The sequence below is a fragment of the Thamnophis sirtalis genome, unplaced genomic scaffold (genome assembly GCF_051295495.1).
Source record: "Thamnophis sirtalis isolate CommonGarterSnake01/CBP01778 unplaced genomic scaffold, rThaSir2_p1.2 scaffold_12, whole genome shotgun sequence".
Classification (NCBI taxonomy): domain Eukaryota; kingdom Metazoa; phylum Chordata; class Lepidosauria; order Squamata; family Natricidae; genus Thamnophis; species Thamnophis sirtalis.
The window spans coordinates 44,224,389-44,248,104 of record NW_028261392.1 but is presented as its reverse complement, the minus strand read 5'-3'; the positions used below and the strand labels follow the sequence as shown (position 1 = coordinate 44,248,104).

Here is a 23,716-nt window from a genome sequence, read left to right as displayed (position 1 = left end):
AGCGCAGCTCGCGGAGGATAGGTGTTATGTGGGTGAACCGAGGTGCACCCACAATCACTCGCGCGGCTGCGTTCTGGACTAGCTGAAGTCGCTGGATGCTCTTCATAGATAGCAGGGTTCCAATATTTGAATGGCTTCTACAAAGGTGAAGGAGTCAAACTATTTTCCAAAGCACCAAAAGACAAGATGAGAAACAATGGATGGAACCTAACCAAGGAGAGAAGCAACCTAGAAATAAGGAGAAATTTCCTGATAGTGAGAACAATTAATCAGTGGAACCCCTTGCCTTCAGAAGTTGTGGGTGCTCCATCATTGGAGGCTTTCAAAAAGAGACTTGGACAACCTTTATCTGCAAGAGTATAGGGTCACCTACTCAAGCAGGGGGTTGAACTAGAAGATCTCCAGAGTTCATTCCAACTCTATTATTCTTGACAGTATTTTCAATCTTCAACCCAAATTAGATATGTAAGATAAAAATACTATAGATATTATACCCCTAGTCTTCTACCTTTAATTTAACCTACCCTTTTGCTATTGTTCACATTTATAATATAAATGAATCATTTTAAACCTAGCCTTGTCACAATTTTTATAATGGCGAGGAACATAACTACAAATGTCTAAGCTAGAAAAAACAACCAGGAGGGAACAAAGCATTTACTGAAAAGATGCCATTTTTATGGCAACACTTCTGAAAAACAAACATATTTATAAGCCATTAGAAAGCTTGTCTAAATTATCACGAACAGCTGTGTTTGTCTTTGTGGGCAGGTGTGCCTACAGAACTATATTTTCCTATTCAGGCAGTCTACTTTTCAATATGCTGTAAGTTATAAATTCATGCACTTTAATGTTCCTCTCTTTTACATGGGTCTTTCCCTAATTTGTTACTGCACAAAATAGTGTAATTTAGAAAATAAAATATTAGCATTTGGATTATCCTACAAACAAATAAACAAAAGCACTACTTGGCTTATAACTGCATTAACAGGGTCTACTGCAGTTTGATGTAAAGTCAGAATTATTTCGAATCTGAAAATAGTTTAAGATTCTGATTTTTTTCCAGTTTACAAATTAATACCAAGGCACCAGCTTTTTATTCTAAAGCTTTTCCCCAAATTCTCTGATAAATTAATAGGTTTTATAGTAATAGGTATAATGGAAAAATATTCTTGTGTCCCTGTCCTTAAAACAGAGGTTGACAAATGGTGGCATGTATAGCTTTTCAGACTGATTACTGTGCCACAATTTTCTGCAATTTCTGGCAATGTCAAACAACACCCTGTATATACTTCACACCTAGTGGTACAATCTAATAGTATTTAGGGAAGTTGACAGAAGCAAGCAGACTGATAATTAGTCATAGCTCACAGAAATGATACAAGAGGACCAGTAAGACAAACAAAGATGTAGATTTACACAAAATGTGCATATTCTAATACAATTTTTCAAATTACATAGCAAGAAAGTCTGTGACTAACTGACCTGCCTACCTGTTGCATGTTGATGGGAAGTTGCTTAATTGATGGTAACAAAGTCCTTCTCTTGCTGCTTATGATTTTTTGCCTTTTAACAGACTTGAAATGAATAATTGTCCTATGTAAAAATTAATAGGAGAGGGAACCTAATTCACTGTTATATAAAAAGAGGATAAAAATAAGGTTTTGAGAAGTGCCCCGAATTCTACCCTCCCTTTCTAGCTATGATAACCATTAATTGTAAAAAGAATTAGAATGTGTAATTCTATTCTATTCTATACAAAACTACAGACATGCCTAAGAGAAGAGGAATTACAAGAGTTTCTCATGATGGGTGTCAGGGTAGCCTATCATCCTCAGGATGATATTTCTTTCCTTGCATCTCAGCATACTGTTTCTTGTCTGGGTCCCATTGGGGAGTACAAAACACAGTAATATTACTGTCCTCTGCCTTTAAATTTCAATACAGTCTAATTGCTTGTATTTTTAAAGGGATGTTTTTATGGTGTGGTCAACAGAGTCAAGATGGAAGGTGTGATGGTGTGATTGAAACTGTGCCTGATTTCCATTTATATTGCATGCATTCTTTTACATTTCCAAATGATGTAAGCCAACTCAATTTTATTAAGCAGTAAAACCATGAAACCTTTATGAAATACATAAATTATAACAATTAATCAATTTTCTCTAGTCCTTTCCTCATTTTTAAAAAAATATAGCTTATTTTAAGGTAAAGTCCAGATGTATATGAATATAAGAATGCAAAAAGTCAGAGAAAAAGGAGGCAAAAAAGCAGAATAGAAAACATATTTTCTTTATATGCAATTTGGACCATAAAGAACTATACTTTATAATAAATAGTTATAACTTTGGAAGGTCCAGCTGTTATGCAAAATGGAAAGACAATATATCTGCTACAATTATTTCTTCTCATTTAAGATTACATAAAATCCTTATTCTAAGTATTTGATCACTTCCATTTTTGATGTAACCAAAATTGTATAACCAATCTTACTTTAATTATGACTTCCCCTGTTTTTATTAAACATATAGCACACATCAGGGGTGGGTTCCGGCAGGCACTACTGCTGGTTCACTTGTGGGTGCGCTGTGGGCGCGTGTGCTTGATTGTTCTGCGCATGTGCAGAAGAAAAAACAAGATGTCGCTGCCTATGGTGCTGCCTGGAGAACCGGTTTGGGGATGTGGGAAGCCTGGGTCGCTGCCAGTTCCAGTTATCCAGGCTGTCAAATCACTACCAGTTCAGCCGAATTGTTCTGAATTGGTAGGAACCCAGCACTGGCCCATATGAACTATGCCTCAAGGGCTGTTTTTCCTCTCTTATGTTGTAAAAGTTACAAAGAATTGTGGGTTCCTTAAATTTCAAGTAAAACATTATGGCTATGGATTTAGACATGACATTTATTATAAATATTCTGGTTAAAGTATGATTTACTAGAGTACAATTAATAACTTTGAATAATAGTTTGTGCATTTTCATTTTTCTTACTTTGCCAGCATGTGGCACTGTTTTCTGTAAAAACAACTTCACATATTTTTTTGCTAAAAAGGCAAATATATTCTGGCAAATTCAAACATGAATTGTTGTATAGAACACTGGGTTTCATATTTTGCATTATCCTACTTAACCCTTAGGAACACTTATTTTTACCCAGGATAACAGTAACAACTATCCTTAGCAAAATATTAAGAGCAACAGTATCTAAAAAAAAATTCTTAATTGAAGCAGTGCTTTTCCGAATAAATGTTACCTATTTAAAAAGAGATAACATGAATTATTAATCAAATCTAAATCATGGATAGGACCTGCTAAATAGTTGGATTGGTTTAAAAACATCATATTGTTTGCTTCAGATATGTAAATTAATTAACTGTGGCTTCAAAACATATTCCTACAGAAAAGGAATTCAAATATTTTCCTTTAAGAACTGCAAACTTTACCTTATATTTATATAGATTCCAGATCTATCTTCTATAATATGAGTATGAATATATACTTATATTCACATATTTGAGAGCCAGTTTGGTATAGTGGTTAAAGCATCAGAACATAAATCAGAAGACCGTGAGTTTCACTCAGCCCTAGGAAGGAGGCAATGGCAAATCATGTCTAAAAAAACCTTTCCCAGGAAAACCTCACAGCATCCACAGTTAGACAGGACTGAATGTATGGGTGGGTGTATGTATACAGTATGTATGTAAGTACACACACACACACACATATACACACACACACGTGTGTGCGCGTGCATATTTAATATGTGCCATGGACTAGTAACATGATTGCATTTTGACAGGAATTTCTTGATTGCAGCCAATAATTAATTTTCCTAGTTACCTGTCTTACAGAGTAAATGGATTACAGTATCCAACACTGTAGTTCTCAGCTTCTTTGCTTAAGTAATAAATTATAACAAGATAAAGTCTAGAGCTATAAACACAGTCATTGTTCTAAATAATGAAACCATTATTTCAAACCATGGATAACAAAGTTGCCATCTGAAATCAATATGATTATTGATTATGATTACTCAGGAATATTTTAGAATTATTCGGATGTGCCAAATGAAATTCAGTCTTATGACTGAGTTCATACAATATTATATAGAGGGTAAGTCTTGATGAACCATTATAACTTCATGCAATAAATTAAACCAACATGAAACAATCCATGTTTTATTTTAATGTGATACATGAAAGTATGATAATAAATTCATGTTCAAACTGTCACCAAAAATAAATATTATTTCTCCCATAAGGCTCTTCAAGGAATTTTTACTGGAATTCCATAGAATTCATATACAGGGAATGTATGAATACTTGAGTACCAGTTGGAATATTGGTGTTCTCAAGTTTTGTAGCCTCATATTCATATTTAAATAGAACTGTACTGGATATCTATAAAAATTGTGCCCATGTACATATGTTAATGGTTAGGTGTTTCTCCTCAGAAAGCAGTATTTTAGGTGGAAATTGAGTTTAACTGATGTTAAACGGACAGTTTTTGTCTGGCAAATGAAATTCTTACTTTAAGAATTCAAACAGTCTTGTCAAGAATGAACTTTATGAAAAAAACCCTGGATCCCTATGAAGTTCTAAATAAAGAAGCCTTCTAACTTTTTAATTTTGTGATCTGTAGATGTTATTATTTTGGGTTTTTTATTATACAATCAATCTATAGCAATAGAACTGTTATATTAGATAGCAGTATAAAAGTATTGCTGAACAATGTTGGAAATGCTTTCAAACATTCTTTTTAAAATTTTGAAAAAATGGAATATTATTTATAGAAGTAAATTTCATATTTTAAATACTCAAGTTTGATAAATTTGGTAGTTTTTCTTGTATTGGTTTGATGAAAGAAATGTCCTTCTGGGTTCAGCTCCTAGTGGGGAAAAAGACACTGGAAACATGGAGGCTGCTTGGAAAGATGGTTTATGGTGGACAGGACCACATGGCTTGAGTCCTGAACAGAAAAGGTGATCACATGCTTCAATGTTGGTGGAGAAGAAGAGAAGGGAAAGCAAGGAAGGAAGAGAAGCTGAGTCCCTGGTTTTATGCCCTCTCTGGCCTTTGATCTTGAGCTTGTATTCTGATTGGTTGTCAGACTCCCATGGCCCATGCAGGGGCAACTCTCTAGGCTGCGTTTTGAATCCAGGTTTGGTTGAGTTCTCAGATGCCATGTGGCGTATTGGGCTATGCCTTAATCCCATCACTCTGGAGCTGAAGGGGAGAACTCTTTTTATTATTTAAAGTGGACTAGCTCAGGCTTTAATGGCTCATTAACAAAGGGGGATGGGCAGGAAGCTGCAGGCAGCTATTCTGTCTTTTAAAACATGTTTCTTTCTTTTCTCATCCAGAGAAATATTCTGCCCTTTCAATATTTCCTAGGATATTTCATTTTTCTGGGAGAGGGCTGGGTGATAACTTCCTACAGGCTATACTAAAAGTAATATCTGTATAATTTTGAACTATGATTTGGAAAGAGGAAAAAATATTACTATAAACCAATAGCTAGGAACTGCCCATGAATCTCCATCTCCATTTTAACGCAATGGAATAACACCATTAAATTGTTGTATAAATCAGATTCTTTCAGTGGCAATTCCTTGCTTATAAGATGCATTTCTCTTTTAAACACTGAATGAACTGAAAGACAATATTGTTTGGTTTAGAGACATTTAGAAAAAAATCCATGCTACCAGTATAGAGATTATACCCAGTACATTTGGTGGATATTTCTCAGATACAAATTCTTTTTTTTTTAGATGCACTGTTGGACTTAACTTATAATTAAGCAAACTAAGATTACACTCTCAGACTGTATTTATGTGTGATTATTTCTGAATACATTCAATTGTATTCTGGAAAGCTTTTTTATATATACTATCTCTTTGCTACTGTGATTTTAAGTAACTTTTAATTATCTTTTAAAAAATCTTGCTATCTATTTTTTGTTGTTGCTGGTTAGTGGATAGATTATTATTTTAAAACATATGTTCTGATTTAGATTCTTGAGAGTGGAAAAAGGAAGTTCAAGAAATAATTTAAAAAATCTGGTGTCCTGTAATTAATTTCTAAATTTCTTTAAATATGAATACAGAAAATGACAATTCTGTGGCTGATTTATATTGTTTTATATTGATGATGCTTATCCTAGGAATCTAACAGTGACATATGACGAAGCAACAGAATTTGGGAAAAGGAAGAGGAAAATAACATTATTTGTTCCCCAAGTCTAGATTTAAACTGCAATCTCTACAGTCATATAAGTACAATGGCTATGGTTTAGTGTGTTGTGTGAATACATCAATAATTTAAAAAACATCCTTTCACATAATTGATTGTATAGAGATTCTATTCACAGGATTTTGTAAATTTTATAGCAATATTAGTAGTTTAGAAGTGAGAAGTATGACAGCTGAAATTTAGGGAATTTCAGCCTGGTAGAATATGTTCAGAGAAATCTATAAAATATAAGGTCTGTCATACTAATTATAATTGGTAAGAATGTTAGAACAAATCAGGGATTAAAGTTGAGAAAGAAACTGCTGTATGATGTTGTAAAAAAAAATCCTTCTTCCTAATATATGGGTCAGTTCATATGTCAATACAAACAATATTTTGTCTTTTCCTGTTAAGCAATAAAATACTTAAACTGAAAATCAGCAATCAGGATGAAACCTAAGACTTTGCCTTGCAAAGTGTAAAAGTAAATATGGATTAGTTATCTCTTGAAATTCCATGAAAATCTTGTATTATGAGGCTTCTGCAAAATCAAAGGAGAAGCCAGATTCTATTAACAACTATGTTACTAACTTAACTGAAATGATTCCCTAGCAAATGTGGCAAGAAAGGTCAGAAACTGGGACAAAGCCACTTAACAACTATCTTGTTTAGTGATGGAAATTTTAGGATCAATTGTGGCTGTAAATTGAGGACTATCTGTAGTATGTAAAAGAAATTAAAAGCATGAGATATGAAAAAGAAAAAGAAACATGGGTAAAATTATGCCAATATCATTCAACATACATCTTCATCCCTGTTGCAAGCCATCCTTGTTTAAACCATTTCCATACACTATTTTATACATTTCTCTTTACTCTTTAAGAAAAAAAAGAAAACAAAAAAAATGGTGAAATTGGCCAAGAATATTTCTTCTATAGAATATTCAAGAAGAAAAAGAAAAGCTGTGAAATTCCACAGATGTGCATATATTAAAAACTAAGTCCTTAAGGCATTTCTGGATCCCTACACAAATGGATAGCCGCATTCCTATCAAACAGGCAACAAGTAGTCAAAATAAAGAGTGCCCTATCAAATCCAGCACCAGTTACTAGCAGTGTTCCCCAAGGCAGCGTTCTAGGACCTACACTCTTTCTGTTTTACATTAACGACCTGTGCGATCATATTAAAAGCAGCTGCGTCCTCTTCATTGATGACGTAAAATTATTCAACACCACTGACAATACCACTACCCTAACAAAGCAAACTTGACTCTGTGTCTGAATGACAATTGGCAACTCTGAATCTCGACTAATAAATGCTCTGTCCTACACATTGGTAAAAAAAAATCAGAACACCAAATACAAGTTGGATGGAAATGATCTCGTAGATGACTCACACTCTGTCAAGGACCTAGGAGGACTCATCTCAAATGATCTAAGCCACTGTAACAGCATTGTCAAAAAGGCATTAACCTAACTTTGCAAAGCTTCTTCTCAGGTAACATTGTATTACTAACTAGGGCATGCAAAACCTTTGCCAGACCAATTCTCGAATACAGCTCATCTGCCTGGAATCCACACTGTACATTGGACATTAATACGATTGAGTGTGTCCAGAGGTATTCCACTCCTCTACTTACAATAGAATTCCCTATGCCACCAGACTTGAAATTTTGGGCTTGGACAATCTGGAACCCTAACCCTGTAGTATGATCTAAGCACAGTACACATAATTGTCTGCTACAACTTCTTACCTGTCAACAACTTCTTCAGCTTCAACTTCAATAATACACGGGCAAACAATCGATACAAACTCAAGGTAAACCATTCCAAACTCGATTGCATAAAATATGATTTCAGCAACGAATGGTCAACGCCTGATACCTGACTCCATTGTTACATCCTCTAACCCTCACAACTTCAACCTTAAAATTTCTACCATGGACCTTACCCCATTCATAAGAGGTCCGTAAAGGGAGCATGCATAAGCACACCAGCATGCTTAACATTCCTGTCCTACTGTCCCCATCTATTTATATTCATTTCTTTCATTTATATCCATGTTTATATTTATACCTGCTATCTTGTACATGTTTGACAAACTACTAAATACAAATTCATACAATTCCCATATAATTAAAGGTAATATTGACAATGGTAAGCTATTGATTGATATCTTTATGCATTAAACCTGCATTTCAAATTGGCTTCCAATGCAGTGGCCACAAAACATCAGTAAAATAACTGATGAATCCAATTCATGAGGAAATGAGCTTTCACATTGTGGACAACTGTATTTTTTAACTGGTCTTAAAAACAGCACTATATAAACAACATTGTAGCAGTCCAGTTGAAAGATGATAAGAATATGAATCATGTAGTTAAAATATAATAATAAAAACACTGTAATCTCTTATTTAGTCCCTCAATCAGAAAATGAATTAAAGGGTAGCATTTAAAATTGTTAACAGTTAAAATTTCATTATTATTTCTAAGTGACTTTTATGACTCCTTTTTATTCATTGATATTATAACTAGTGGAAATGGTAGGAGCTTAACATCCATTTATTATTGCTACTTGTATAGTTCTGGGAAATATTCTTTATGACTCTTACTTTTTCCTTCTCTCCAGGCAGAAAGTACTCTTCCAGAGAATAATATGCAACCAATAATAAAATAAAATAAAATAAAAAATTAATTGTATTTAATGTGGGATTCATGTGATGTCCAGAAAAATTTTGTAACTAAAGATAACATGCTGATAGTTACTTAATAAAAATAATTTCAGATACTGTAGTAAAGAAAGGTTTTAGAGGCACACTGATGGCTGTAGATACAATAAGACCTATTCAGTTCTACTGATTCAACCCAAAGTTTCAGATAGTATGAAGTGATAGCAGCCACTTCTTTTTCCTCAGCTCAAGATAAATGCTGTAATGTTTACCTGAGGGAGCCTGTTATAAACAACAAATTGAAATTTTCTATGAGTTTCACTACTAATGTTCAGCTTGAAAGTGGTAAATATATTTAGGGCTAGATTGCTAAACTATATTTCTTGATATTTCTTTTTCAAAGTCTTCTGGGGTAGAAGATTTATGTTGTTCAAGTAAGCCAGAACACAATAAGATTACAAAGGATAGATCTGATTAAAGCTGCTGTATCACCTCCTCATAAAATATCCAGAAAATGAATTTGCAAGATTACTGTAATGTAGTATCCTGCAGGTATTCTAGAAATGTTTGGAGCATTAAAATATATATTTATTTATTTTTATCCCACATTTTTGTAAGTAAATAAAGGCAGCAAACATATCTAATCCTCCTCCTTCCTTCTATTTTCCTCATCTGCGGGTTGGGCTAAGAATAGTGACTAGGCCGAAGTCACACAGTCAGCTTTCATGCCTAAGGCGGGACTATAACTCAGTCTCCCATTTTCTAGCCTGGTGCCTTAATCACTAAACCAAGGGTGTCAAATTTGATTTCATTGAGAGCTGCATCAGGGTTGTGTTTGAACTTGGGGGCCAGGGTGGCATGGCTAGCCCGTCATTAGTGTCAGGGACACCTGTGGTGGTCCGAGCACTCTGCCAGTAAAAATGGACTCCCAAACTCCATTTTCATCTGCAATAGCCTCCTGCAACCTTCTGCCTGCAGCCCTCCTGAGCTCCACCTCTCTACCTGAGAGACCGCCTGCTGCCATTTACCTCCCAAAGACCAATAAGATCACACAGATTGGGCCTCCTCCGGGTGCCATCGGCCGGTCAATGTTGGCTGGTGACCCCCCGGGGGAGGGCCTTCTCTGTTGCTGCCCCGGCCCTATGGAATGATCTCCCCGTAGAGATCCGGACCCTCACTACTCTTCCAGCCTTCCGTAAAGCTACTAAGACCTGGCTGTTCCGGCAGGCCTGGGGCTGTGATTATCATCCAGCCCCACTTTAAGTAGTATGTATGTTATGTAATTTTAAACCACTGTCTTTCTATTTTAATTTCTATATATTCCCTTGTTTTGTCTGTAAGCCGCCCTGAGTCCCTAGGGAGTGGGCGGCATACAAATACCAATAAACTTCCAAACTTCCAAAACTTCCGTTTTCCCTGGCAGTGGCACCATGGGATGATGCTTTGCTGTTTCCAGAACAGCCCTACGGACCAGATCTAAGCACCCCGCAGGCCCGATCTGGCCCCCGTCCTTGAATTTGATACCCCTACACTAGACCAAACTGGCTAGTTGTTAATTAATAGGTAGTTCTCCAAATTATCTTTTATCACATACTGATATAAATATAATTACATTGGTACTCAGATTGCTTTTGACTAACATAAAGCTTCAGCAAATTAAAGAAACGCTCATTTTATAGAAAATCTAAAAAGTACAGCCCAGTGTTTTATACATGACTGTTTAGAGATATCTCATTAAATTGCATCACTTACTGCAGGCTGTTAGACTGCACTCATAATTATATGTATAAATACTGAATAAGATTGTAAAGGTCCATAGCAGAGTAAATTTGGACGAAATGAATCAAAACAAGATTTTATAAAGCAGAGGCAACCTGTACGTTTATTTTATATGAATGTATATCTGGTATCTGGTCATATTCTCTTCTTAAAATATGTCATATTCTCTTCTTAAAATATGTCCATTTTTAAAAGCTTCTTTGCTTTAGCACACAGTGGCAGTTTTCATAGATGCAAATCTCTCCCAGGCTAGGATTTTGGCCTCCTCAGGATTTGTATTAATAGTTTAACATGTTATGTGTTTCTGTTTGGTGTGAACAACCAGATCCACAAGTGAAGAAGATAGCTATTTTATTGTTCATGCCTATTTCACAGGAATCTCCCCAGATCAGTGGTCTGCACCTGGACCAGACTAGACAAGGTTCAACTGCATTCAAGGAGGGGTATCACCTTTTATGCTTGCATAACAATTCTAGACTAATTCCCCACTTGACTTCTTGCTTGACTCTCTCTCCTACAGTTTCTATTGTATTTTAAGGTTTCTTTCTTTTTTTTACTTCAATGTCTGATGCAAAGAAATTGAAAGAAAGTAACACAATATTTGAATGATTTAAGATCATTTTTATGTTAGGATGGTTTATGCCTGGATGGGAAAACTTTTGAGAATTTAGGGATTATTTTTGGATTACAGAGAAGATACCTACTGATATTACCAAAATGTTGCATCTTTGCATTTTGGGCAGAGGGAAAGATTAAAATCTGCCCTGCTTTCCAACTGAGGCTGCACAGTGCTTGGAAATGAAGTTGGTAATTATTCCATTTGTCACTATATGAAATATTTACCTGCACTTCAGCTAATTTTGTATACAAAAATTCCTATGCTAATTTTATATGAAATATTTATCATTACACATCTTGCCATATGCTTAAACATTAAAATCCAGTTCTATAACATTATCTCATCTCTTTAAATCTTGTGATTAAAGTCATTTGAGTACTCATTTTAATGAATGAAAAAATGAAATCTACATAGGTATTTGTGCCTGAGGGCTTCAGTGCCAAAGATAAAAAAATTGACAAGTTTAACATTTTTTCGATTCCATGCCTCAGTACTAATATGTTCTATGCATCAGTGATTTTCAAAGAACAATCGGTGCTTCATGGCTTGATTTGATGTGTCCATTTAGGTAACTGCCTCACTGGCAAAAATTTTACACCAGGCATAGGTGTACAAGTTTATTTCCCAATGGCCAATCTGATTGACGGCGGCAATTCAAAGTTATTTTTCCAACCGGGCATCTTGGAAATTGCATGTGTGGAGCGACGAGCTACCGCTCCAGCCAAGTTTCTTGTGTATGTGGGTTTATTGCACTATGATCAAACTAAGAGCAGTCTGTGCTCGTGATTGCGTGTGTCCGTGGAGAAGATCTAAGACCAAGAAGGAAGGAGTGCGCCTCGTACTCGGGTTGAGGATTTTAAAAGTAAGCAACCTGCATACCGAACTTGCTTTCGGTGCCCCGAACTTTGACCAAATCGCATCCCCAACAATAGCCTGTGTGACTCTTAAAAGGCGTGGAGAGGTGAAATGAAGTTTATGTAACCCCGGTCCCAATGTGGACGTTTGCTAGATTCTTTTTCTCGAGGGAGGGAACCAAGGCAGGTGTCGCGTGCGGGGTACAAAAGGTGCTCCCCAGCAACTCCCGGCCACAGCGCGGCGCGCACGCGGGAGGGAAAGTTGCGAACCCCAAAGCGACTCGCCACCTCAGACTCCCCACTCCACCCCACCCCGCCTCTCCGCTCGCGCGACCTCCTTGCGGTCAGACACTCCGCCCCTCCTAACCGCCCCTCCTAACCGCCCTGTCTTCCGCAGCCAATCGGGCAGTCTCCTGCCACCCTTTCCCCACCCCCTTGTCCTCCTGGGAGTAGTGAGGGGAAGGCTGCGAGCTGAATACTACCCGGGGGGGTGGGTGTTGAAGAGAGTTGAATGATTGAACTTTTTTTCGGTGCTGAGTTTTCACTGCGCTGAGGCTTCGCCGCCGCCGCCGCCTCCCCTTCACTTGGCGAGGTGAAACGATGCAATTGCACGCGGTGCGGAGTGTTTAGAGCTGTCGGGGTTGTTTTCTTCTCCCGCACCCGGCTGAGCACAAAGCCATGGGGTTTAAAGAGCCCGGCGTTCCTTTGACTCTTCTCCTTTGGATTACCGCTTCCTGGGGCTCCCTGCCCAGCTGCGCTGCTTGGGCTGGAGAAACGGCAGCGGCGGCTCGCCAGCAGGATGAATTCTTCGCCACCAGTATTTATGGAGCCAGATGCAGCTCCAGGTGTCTCAGCTTGCAGATTACACGTATCTCCGCCTTTTTCAAGCATTTCCAGGTATGGAGAAAAACACCCAAACCAGTAGTCGGGCCGCGCTTTTATGAAACCCGAGCGACTTCTCGTTTCCTCCCTTGGCCAGGTCTCGTAGGACAGAAGTCCTTTGAATTCAATGGGATTTGTTCTTAGAGATACATAGGCGGTGGACCGCAGCCTTAGGCGGCTGTTTGGCTGATGTTCACAATTGGGCGCTTCACCGCTTAGGGTGCATTTATGAGTGCAGAAGACGAAACGGATGGGCTGAAATGCATTCGCTAAAAATTAAGACCTCCTCGGCACAATTTATTCCCGAGGGGACCTCAGGGAGCAAAACAGGCTCGCAAAGGCATAAGTCGACCCATTCTGAGCCGCTGGTACTCCATTGAGCTTTCCACTGAACTTTGTAGCTTCTTAAGAAGCTCGCAAGCCTGCCTTTTCCCAGCGAAATCGATCGAATAAGCTTCTTAAAGCTGTTCGTATTGGGCTGATCTCTTGACCCTAAGCGAGTTGTCCCATCGGATGACTGCTCCCATTTTGGGAGTCGCGCCGCTGGTTGACTTGGCTACTTTTTCAACCGGCGCTGATAGCGGAAGTGGCGATTTTAATTAGTATATAGAAGCTATGTTACCGAAGCGATTTAGTCATTTGTAACCGCTGAAGCTCGGGCTAGGTATGTTTGCGGTTTGAAAGGTGAAAACATATCATATCATAAATTTAAGCAGTTGTGTAACCTGGAGGTGGAAATTGCTTACATGAAGCAATAACTATTTTAAAGTGACAAAGTCGAAGATGTGTAAAAGAACATGTATCCATTTCTGAAGACAGTTTTAAGCTTGCCACCCTGTATGCCGTTTTACTCAAGAGTAAAACTTGTTGGCTTCATTGGAATCTGCCTAAAGTAAACTTGCCTAGTTAAAGTAGATCTATAATAATTAATAATGTTCCCCAAATAAAGAGTGGAGTGTATTTTGTTTTCGGAATTAATATTTATAATATGGTATGTCATGTGATGTATAAAGTGCCCATGATTTTCAGTATTTAAGATAAAAATAGAATGGCATGATTTTATATATGGACTTGATTTATAAACATCAAAGCCCTATTAGCAGTTTAAATAGCTTGTTGCCTTATTTTGATAAAGTTGATAAAGAAGTTGCTGGGAATCAGGTAACATATAACTTTAGAAATAAAGTCATTTTATTCTCCTTGTTCATTTGCTTAATTTTTGAAAATGTTTGTACAATCCCAGTGTATATGGGAATGTGAAAATTAGTTATTTAATAGAGCTGTGATAAAAAACTGATTTTGTATCTGATCCAGAAACATTAAAGATCCATTGACTTATCATTAGTAGAGAAACTTTATGAATAGCTTTCTGCACTATTTTTAATAGACGTCAACTTAAGACCTGTAAATTACTTGAGTCTCAAAATTACTGTTAATTGGAGTGATTTATATCTATTATCATCTCATTAAAGGGCTGTGTGGGATGTTTGTTTGATGTCTGTGTGTTTCTGCACGTATGTGTCTCCATATATTGAAAATGGAATGGGATAGCATTGCTATCTTAGTTTTTCTAACTTTGTGGTTGTTTTATTCAACAGATGTGTCTTTCTAAGAAGAATAGGAAGATATCAGTTTACTAACTACTAATTTGCTTGATTTTTGTCAGAGGAATCAGAGGTCAGAATGTCTCATTCCATTGACATAAATAGGTTATGATGTAACAGTTTGCACAGGTCTGTACACTATTGGGTTATTCACACATATTATTTTTTAAAGTGGTCCCTAAAAGCAAGAAGCTATTGTTTTCCTGTGGCTCTTTAGAGGTGACCCATTTAGTTTTTGTGGTTCTTGGAGTTATTTTGAAAAATCTAGTACATGGTTTGATGATTGTGTGCCCAGACAATCATGCTGGGATAATTCTATTTCAACATTCATGTATTCATAGTGTTTAGTGACATGTGAAGCATAAAAAGATGTAACTATTTTTCTTTGTATTTTTACAAAGAAAAATACAATTTTCTTTGTAAATCTCAGTTTAAGGATGAAGATTTCATTCTCAACATTTTGTTTTTGTTTGAAGTGTATCATTTTGCCCATGCTTGTATATTCACTTATGATATTATTTCTACTATGTTTTGTAGAAATTTCAAAAGTAACTGTAGCGCAGTGCTTGTATATTTCTGTGGATCATATTGGTCAAGTGAAAGAGGATTAGGATTTTCTGGATGCTCCTAACCCTACTTAAACTGTGTATCACATCTTCCCCACCTCCACCTTCACAAAATGGAATTGCAGTTGTTTGTTATACATTCATTGCCTCTGCATCTTAAACATCTCAACTGAAAAGCCCCACTAAATCCCATTGGGATGTTTTCCCAGCTTCTCAAAATCTATTAGATAATCTCTGCAACCAAATCTTTCAGAAATATATTCAGTAATGTCACTGGATATGATATACTGTACATATCTGTGAATCTGCTTCTGCTGGTGGGATTTCAATTGTTTCATGGAATTAAGCGACACAATAGAAAAGTGTCTCATTTAGCAGGATACACTGAAATCCAAAAAAGAATAAATGTTCCTTGTTTAATAAGAGGGCTTAGCCATGTTTCCAAGCTTATTGTATGTAATATGTTCAATCAATGATGTCAGCACCTATTATGCATACATGCCCTGAATTTACACCACCATATTCAGTTGAGATTCCTACAGTAATACCTTTAGACCAGTGTTTTTCAACCACTGTGCCGCGGCATACTAGTGTGCCGTGACATAGTGTAAGGTGTGCCGTGGGAAAAACACCCGCCGGGTGTTTTTGCCTTGGGACATCTCTGTGTCCTGAAAGTTGCTTTCGGGACACAGGGATGCCTCTATTAAGTCCCTGCGGGCTGCGGCCCCGCGTTTAGGGTTAGGGTTAGTAAACAGAAATATGAACAATTATAAAATAATTTCTTTTTGTTTATTTGATTCCTATTCAAGAGAATTACTTTATATATAGTCAATATAGGCACAGAGTTAAATTTTTTTAACATTTTCTAATGGTGGTGTGCCTCGTGATTTTTTTCATGAATAAAGTGTGCCTTTGCACAAAAAAGGTTGAAAAACACTGCTTTAGACCACAGTTGTAGTTACAGTATTATAAAGTTGGCATATCTGGGATACGTGACATATCTCATGGCACAATACTACAGCTTTAAAAAAACATTTTTAGCTTCTAAATCATAATGATTAGGTTGTATAATTTTCTTGAATCTGGTACATATTGTTAATGGGGATAAAGAATATCAAGCAAGAATCTTCATTACATGCTTTTTCATTTTTTCATGGCAGATCAATTTTAATGTATTTGCTAGAGCCCCAAATACCCCATAAATCATGATTTGTAATTTTTGTGTCAAACTTTAAAAGCCTGAGGTATGATTTCTGGGTTTTTTTGGTTTAACAAGCTTCAACACATCAAATAAGACCTACAATTTTCCCTGCAAATCTTTACACATTCCACATAAAACAATTTCTATCACACCTCTATTAAAACTATTGCAAACCCTAGTTTCACCTTCTTTGATAATGCCACTGTGCTACAACCTACTTTCCTCATAATTGAAATCATTGTTTTATCTACTTGGAATTTATCCTTATATAATGTTTAATATGGACAATGATAAGATACATTTCTAACTTAAGTAGCTTAGATTTTTATTTATGTATTTATTATTTATTTTAGGAAAAAGTAGATTATGGTGTGACATGGAAGGTAATTCTTGGGTTTCACAGAATAATGATTAAAATAGCAAATTTCAATTGAGTATTCAAACAACATCTGACTTTTTTTGTTGGTAATTATGTGGTAATTCAAGACAGTTCCTAGTCTTGAAAATTCCTACTTTGGTTTTGAAATGGTTTTCTCTGAGAAACAGAGATTTTTGTATAGACACAGGTGGTATTATCATTATACAGATAATGATAAAGAAAACATCTTTGAAAACATTTTGTTTCATGAATAAAGTTTGCATATATACATAAATTCGAAATCCAGATAAATAAGCAAAAATATGCTGGATTGTAAAATGAGAAAATGTCTTCTGAGAGCATATATTTTATTGATCAGGTATATACAAATAATTAATTACAATTAATTATATTGAAAGGCAGTTTTTTTAACTGCTGTCAGCTGGTTGTAACTCTTTGTTTTACAGTTGGTTAAAAAAGGTAAATTACATCAGTCTATTCTTACAGAAAGTTTTTACATTTTCTACAGAAATGTGTATACTTTCTTGGCAACATTTCATTCTGAAACAAAACTGCTAACATAATGTATGTTTCCAAATAATAGTGATTTCATTTTAATTAGCTGGGTAGAAAATGGCGGAAATTCTGTTAAGACTTAATAACTATTAATAGTCAACTAGTCTCTTTTTCTGTCAGTAAATTGGCCATCACTGTTTTTAACTGTAACTTGTGAACAAATTCTATTACTAAATTATTAAATATATTTAAAACATGAAACAACAGTAGTTCAGTGCAAATGGATAGCAGTAGCAAGTATTAACCTTTTTAAAAGGTGTTCAAGTAAGGAAAGAATGATAAGATGTACACAATAAAGACTCTGTTTCTGATGAACAAGAAATGATTAGGTTCAGCAGGTGTGCACACCATTCTTTTGCTCTGAAAACAAAGATGACTTTGCAATTGCTCTTTTTTCACAGTAGTTTCAAAGGTCTTTAAAGTGTAAATGATTCCAAGCAGAATCATTCACTACCTGTCTCAGATTTTAAAGGAACCAGCCCTTGAAATAACTGAATAGCAGGAGCAATTGTCCTTTTCAGTAAGAAATACAAGATGTGTGTGTTCCTTCTGTATCCTGAGGGATTCAGAAATATCTGCACCAGCCTTTGATTTAGCATATTCAGAGTTTAATAGTAGTAAGATTGTCTCAAAGAATGTTAAGAAAGGTTGAATAATCTTTTTTAAAGTAGGCCAGTACACATTTTGTTGTTTATTAAGGCTGTTTTTTCAAGTTCAAAATTTGTTACAGTAACTGTTTTTGGCTATAAAGTGAAAATAAGACTAAACCTCATGTTGTTTTCTAATTAGTAAGAAAAGCAGGGTATGATTTCATTAGTAAAATATGTTTGTGCAATAATGAGTAGTAATTGATACTTAGAACTTAAAGCAGGGAGAGATAGAGAAAAATAAGCTAAATTAATGTTGCATGTGTTCTTGCCATGTTGTAGGAAATATTTATATATGTAACCTCCAGACATACCCAGAATCTTTTACCTATATAATATTGACATTAAATTGTTAAAACTTTGTCTTTGGATTTAGAATAAATTCCTTTTTGGCTATAACATTGGATAGCTAAAGAATTTGATATTAGGATGGACTGGGTATTTTGCCATACACAATTTCCTAAACGTATAGCAGTGGTGAACCTGATATATTAAATACTGTTGAAGGTAACATTTTGGTGGTTCTTTTTAGCTGGAACTATTAAATCTCTCTCCTCTATTAAAGAGTAAATGCTTTTGCTATACCATGACACTTCTTAAATTTTATCCCAATATTCCATTTGCATACTAATTCTCCTATTCCTGGGTTCCTGCTGCAATTAGTTCTTCTGATATGCATTGAAAAAATGCTGATCATGAAGAAGTAAAAATATATTTTGGATAATGTGCTCAATGTAACTATCATGAGAATCATTATTTAAATAAAATTGTTATGATTAGAAATCCTTTGTACTCTTTCCTCCATGGAGCCATTGCCATATTCAGTTGATATTAAAGGTAGGGAAATTTTATTTATTTATATTGAAGAGCATCTTCTAATGATTTATTGGTCTACTGTATTTGTGTCTTCCATAACAATTATTCCCTGTTGAAGCTACCAAGATATATCTATAACTGTCTGGTTATATCACTGGAATATCTCAAATCATAGTGGCAAATCTATAACCCTGAATTTTTTTGCTGATTTTTAATTAAGTAGCCATATAGCACTAGTCAAGTAGCACTCATATAACAATAATCTATCAAATTCTGTAGACACTCAGTGTCAGAAATGTGGAAAACCAGCAGTTTTCACCAAGGTTTGTACAAGAGTAGATGCTCAGCAAAGTCAGTTTCTAAGCCTCAGTAAAGTCAGCAAACTCAGTTCAATAGTTAAGTGTTCATTAAGTAATTATACATATTACTTGATATAGATTTAATATATAACTACATCGTATAATATATAACTATGTATCTATATCTACACACACATATTGCTGCATAAGACACTCTAGACCATAAGACTCACCTAGCTTTTGGGAGGGAAAAAAAGAAAACAAAAAATTGTTTTGTTTTGACCACGAAAATCTTGCATGGCTTTGTCTAAATCTTTTAAGTCTTATCTTCAGTTGCCTCTTGTAACATGCTGTTATACAGAATAACAGAGCTGGAAGGGACCTTGGAGGTCTTTTAGTCCAGCCCCTGCTCATGCAGGAAAGCCTATAGCATTTCAGACAAATTCTTATACAATCTCTTTAAAAAACATCACTGTTGGGGAGGGAAGGTAGATAGGTAGGTAGGTAGAATAGCAGAATAACTAAGTTGGAAGGGACCTTGGAGGTCTTTTAGTCCATCCCCCTGCTTAGGCAGTAAACCCTACAGCATTTCAGACAACTGCTTATCCAATCTCTTTTTAAAAAACAACAGTGTTGGAGAAGGGAGGGAGGGAGGAAGGAATGAGGAAAGAATAACAGAATAACAGAGTTGGAAGGGACCTTGAAGATCTTATAGTCCAGCTCCCTGCTCAGGCCCGGAAATCCTTTATCGTTTCAGCCAAAAGCTCTTGAAGCTACCCGTAGGTGTGGCTGTCTCCACAATGGATTTTTTCTCCCCGGACCCAGGTCTATCCTGTTGCTGTTGCCACTCACTATTGCTGCTGCTCACCACCACTATCTATCAATGGTTGGATTGGCCTCCCAGAATACCGCCGATCAGCTGTTCCAGGGAGCAGGGATCACTGGAACAGTTGATTGGCAGTATTCTGGGAGGCAGATGCAATTGCCAATAGGCAGCGGTGGCAAATGGCGGTAGTGAGCAGCGGCAAGCGGTGGTGGCAAGTGGCGGTGGCACTCTGAGACTATGATAAGAATGTAGAAAGATGCCAGTGTATGGGAAATTGGCAGGCAAATCATATATAGCCCTTTGATATTTTGTGCTGGAGCCTAGGTGAAGATTACAACTAAAACTATCCCCTTCCACATAGGTTTAATGATACTCAGTCTTATGTCTTTATGCAAGATGACAACTAGATTGCAGCCCCTATCCCAATTGAATTCAAGACAATTATAAGCACTTGGATGTTTTGAGAGACTACTCTATAGTTTTCAATGTGGTAAAGAAAATAACTGTTACTGTTTTGATCTGCTGTGCACACATGTAATATAGTTTATACATTCTTATTTTATACTTTAAAATTGTGAACTGTGGCAGATAACAAAAGGATAGAAAAAATGGTACCTAATAAGTGTTGATTAGCTGTTAGGTACACACAATTTTCAAAACAGAGCTGAGTTGTGTCAGTGGAGTATGTCATGCTTCTGGAAATAATCCAAAGTATATTTCTGTAAAGAACTCTTGGTTTTCTATCCATATTTGCACAAGGAAGATGTAAGGTAATTTCTAATTGACTAAATATAAATTCACTTATTAATTCTTGGCACCGAACACTATGAATTCAATTGAGTTCTCAGAGTTTACGTTTTGATAAGTAGTTTATTAAAACTGGAAATCACGTGACTCCTGTGATGCTAATTTGTTTGATTTTTTTATTTGTGTGCTGACTCACATTCAGATTTAATGCAAGATTTAGGAAGACTGATTTACGAGAAAACAAACTGAGATCAGAAGTTAGGAAAATACGTAAGATCCAAGCAGTCATGCTCTTTTTGTCATATTAATGTTTTAAACTGTACCATGTTTTTTTCTTCTTGTGCATTATGTATAGCATGGAGGGATAAGAAGTGTTGCCATATATTCCAAGTATTTCCTTGAGTTGAAAAGAGTATTAATAAATGTAGCTTCATTTTAAAGGAAAAAATACATAATATTTAAGAATGATAAACAACAAGTTATGACTGCATGAAGGTATGTTGTGCAAATACTATCTTAGCTTATCTCTTAGAATGGTTATTTCAGTTCTAAGGAATTGATTTCCACATAAATCTTTCCCATACCTGCTATTATTAAAATTAAAATGAATTCAACTCAGAAGTATCCAAAGATTTGATTGATTGGGACCCACCATTATGTGGTTTCCCCCTTGGGAATCTCTGGTCTACGTTTATCTGTGTCTCACCAAGAATCTCTTTGAAATCTCTTTGAAATTAGCAGTGTTAGCACTGCTGCAGTTTAATCCAGTCTCCTTGCTGCTGGATGTTCTCTTCTCTTTCCTTCCACATTTGCCAGCATTATGGATTTTTAAAGAGGGCATAATGCATCCAAAATAAAATGATTTTAGCCCTTGAATGAGAAGTCTGGATTGTTCTATAATTCATTTGTTTATTTCCTTGACCATCCACAATACTGTAGTCTCAGGAGTATTTTTCAATGCCAACGTTCAAAAACGTCAATATTGATTTTGTCCTGCTTGTCCATCTTTTACTTCAATAAAGTATTCAAGGAGAAGCATTGCCTGCACAATTCTGAATTTTGTATGTATGAACAGGTCTTGGCATCTGAATATTTTTTCAAGGCCTTTATTGCTCTACTAAATACTTCTATGTGGGATGTTTTTCGGTTGCTATTTCCTGTACTATTGACAGACAATTCTAAAAAACTGAAACTATCTATTATTTCAATATCTTCTCTGTCAGTTCTAAAGCTGATTGCTGTACCTTATTACATAATTACTACATTAATAAGTACCTTATTAATTTGGTACTTTTTATATTTAATTAGGGCACCATTTCTTTCTGCACTCCTTGACATTTATCACTACTGCTTCCTACTCTTTTGTATTTTTAGTTGTAAGAGTAATAACTGTTATATGTTTTATAACTTGAAAAGAGAGTGAATAATTAATGCTTTGATTAATAATTAGTGCACGAAGCAAAAATAGTTAATGGCCAGCCTGCAGTATGCGTGTTCCAGGGATTGCATTGATCCTACTCACCTCAATATTGCTAGATCTACTTTAAATTGAAGAAACAGTGCTTTCTTCTTGATCAAACTAGTTTAGGTTACGTAATAAACATACAGTATGTAATCAATGAAGATAAAAGATGGCTTATCTGAGCAAGCAAAGATTTTAAGTGATTTTTTTTGTTTGCTCATAACAGGCAGTGTGCTTATTAGTGAAAATATAGGGCTGTAAAATAATGCAGTTAAATTGGTACTACTCTGCTACTGCAATCTTTGTTCTGTCATTTCTTATATGAAAAGGGAAGAAAATGTATTTGGAATATTACTTTAACAATTCTACTGGCTAGATATTGTAAAAAGAAATAACATTCTTAGCTGGCACAAAAACTCTTAAAGCGATCCTTATTAACTGTATGTTATTTATGGCATCCTCCTAAATGTTATTCTTTCCCCATCTTTTCATTAGATTTGCTCAAGTTTTATTTTCACATTTATTTATACATGTGCTTTAATATACCTAAGATAAATGTATGGATATTGCTGACAAATATAAGAACATTATTCTAAAAAAAAGTTTTTATATTTAATAGTTGACGATGTTATGTGCTTCTGAGCGTATGATCTGGAAAGATATAAGTGTAGTTGAAGATTGGTTTTTTTAAAATTGGAGGGGACTATTTTGATGTATACACTTTTTAAATAAATCTAGGTGGTAGTAGCCCTGAATGTATTTGAGAGGTTTTTATCATATGAATGGCTGTAATTTTTCCTGCTGCTTTATAGTAATTTGGTAGACATACCCACAAATAAAACATGAATGTATAATAGGACAGCATTACTGTAAGTAGTTCGACATTTTATAGCCATATCTCTGTTATTCAAGTATTTGAAAGTTTAGGTATTTTATGTTATAATATTTGATTGTATTTAAAATATTCTTTTAAATCTTGTAGATGGGCATGCAGGTCATAAAAATTTTAAAGGGGTAAACAAGCATTTTACCTATACTGACCCCAATCTGACCATAACATATAGATAGATTTCTGCAACGCTTGAAGAGAATTGTTTATTTAAAATAGATAACTTAAAAATAGTCTCTTAATAGAAGTATGTAGAGGAGAATACATAAATAAGGTGTTAATTACAACGTTGAATCTTCTTTTTCTTTTTTACCAATCAGTCTAGATTTCATCATTGACACGTCTATGTAGAAAAGTAGAAGGATTTTAAAATTAAAGGCTGTCACTACTGACTTAAGTACAGAAGATACATGCCATCAGCAACTTTTAATAGGATCAAAATCTTTTTCATTATGTTTGTATATAATAGTACAAATTGGCAGTGAGCTAAATATTCTCTTTCACAATTTATATTTTGATCATGTTGTATGTAGACATAAATAGTTCAGTTCCAGTATTAAAATCAAATTCTAGCTGAAAGATAATGAGAATACTAAAATTGTGCCATTAATGTTTATATTCTTTCTTTTTATTCTACAGAATAATAGTTCCTTGGTTTGGTGTCAGAATCACAAACAATGTTCAAAGGTATGTGC

General features: G+C 35.4%; 2 protein-coding genes across 3 annotated transcripts in view; one reads left to right on the top strand and one right to left on the bottom strand.

Annotated features, from left to right (window-relative positions):
* WWC3 (WWC family member 3) overlaps window positions 1-23,716 on the bottom strand; it is a 1,020,491-nt gene that overhangs the window by 761,462 nt on the left and 235,313 nt on the right. The window lies entirely within an intron of this gene.
* The window catches only part of ANOS1 (anosmin 1), a 132,503-nt gene continuing 121,448 nt past the window's right edge, over window positions 12,662-23,716 (top strand). The window contains exons 1-2 of one of the 2 annotated variants that reach the window (XM_014065715.2): window positions 12,662-13,045; window positions 23,661-23,708. In XM_014065715.2, coding sequence (XP_013921190.1) covers window positions 12,827-13,045; window positions 23,661-23,708 — 267 coding nt within the window. In that variant the 5' untranslated portion in view covers window positions 12,662-12,826. The remainder of the gene's footprint in view (window positions 13,046-23,660; window positions 23,709-23,716) is intronic. The other variant, XM_014065714.2, reaches the window with a different exon arrangement.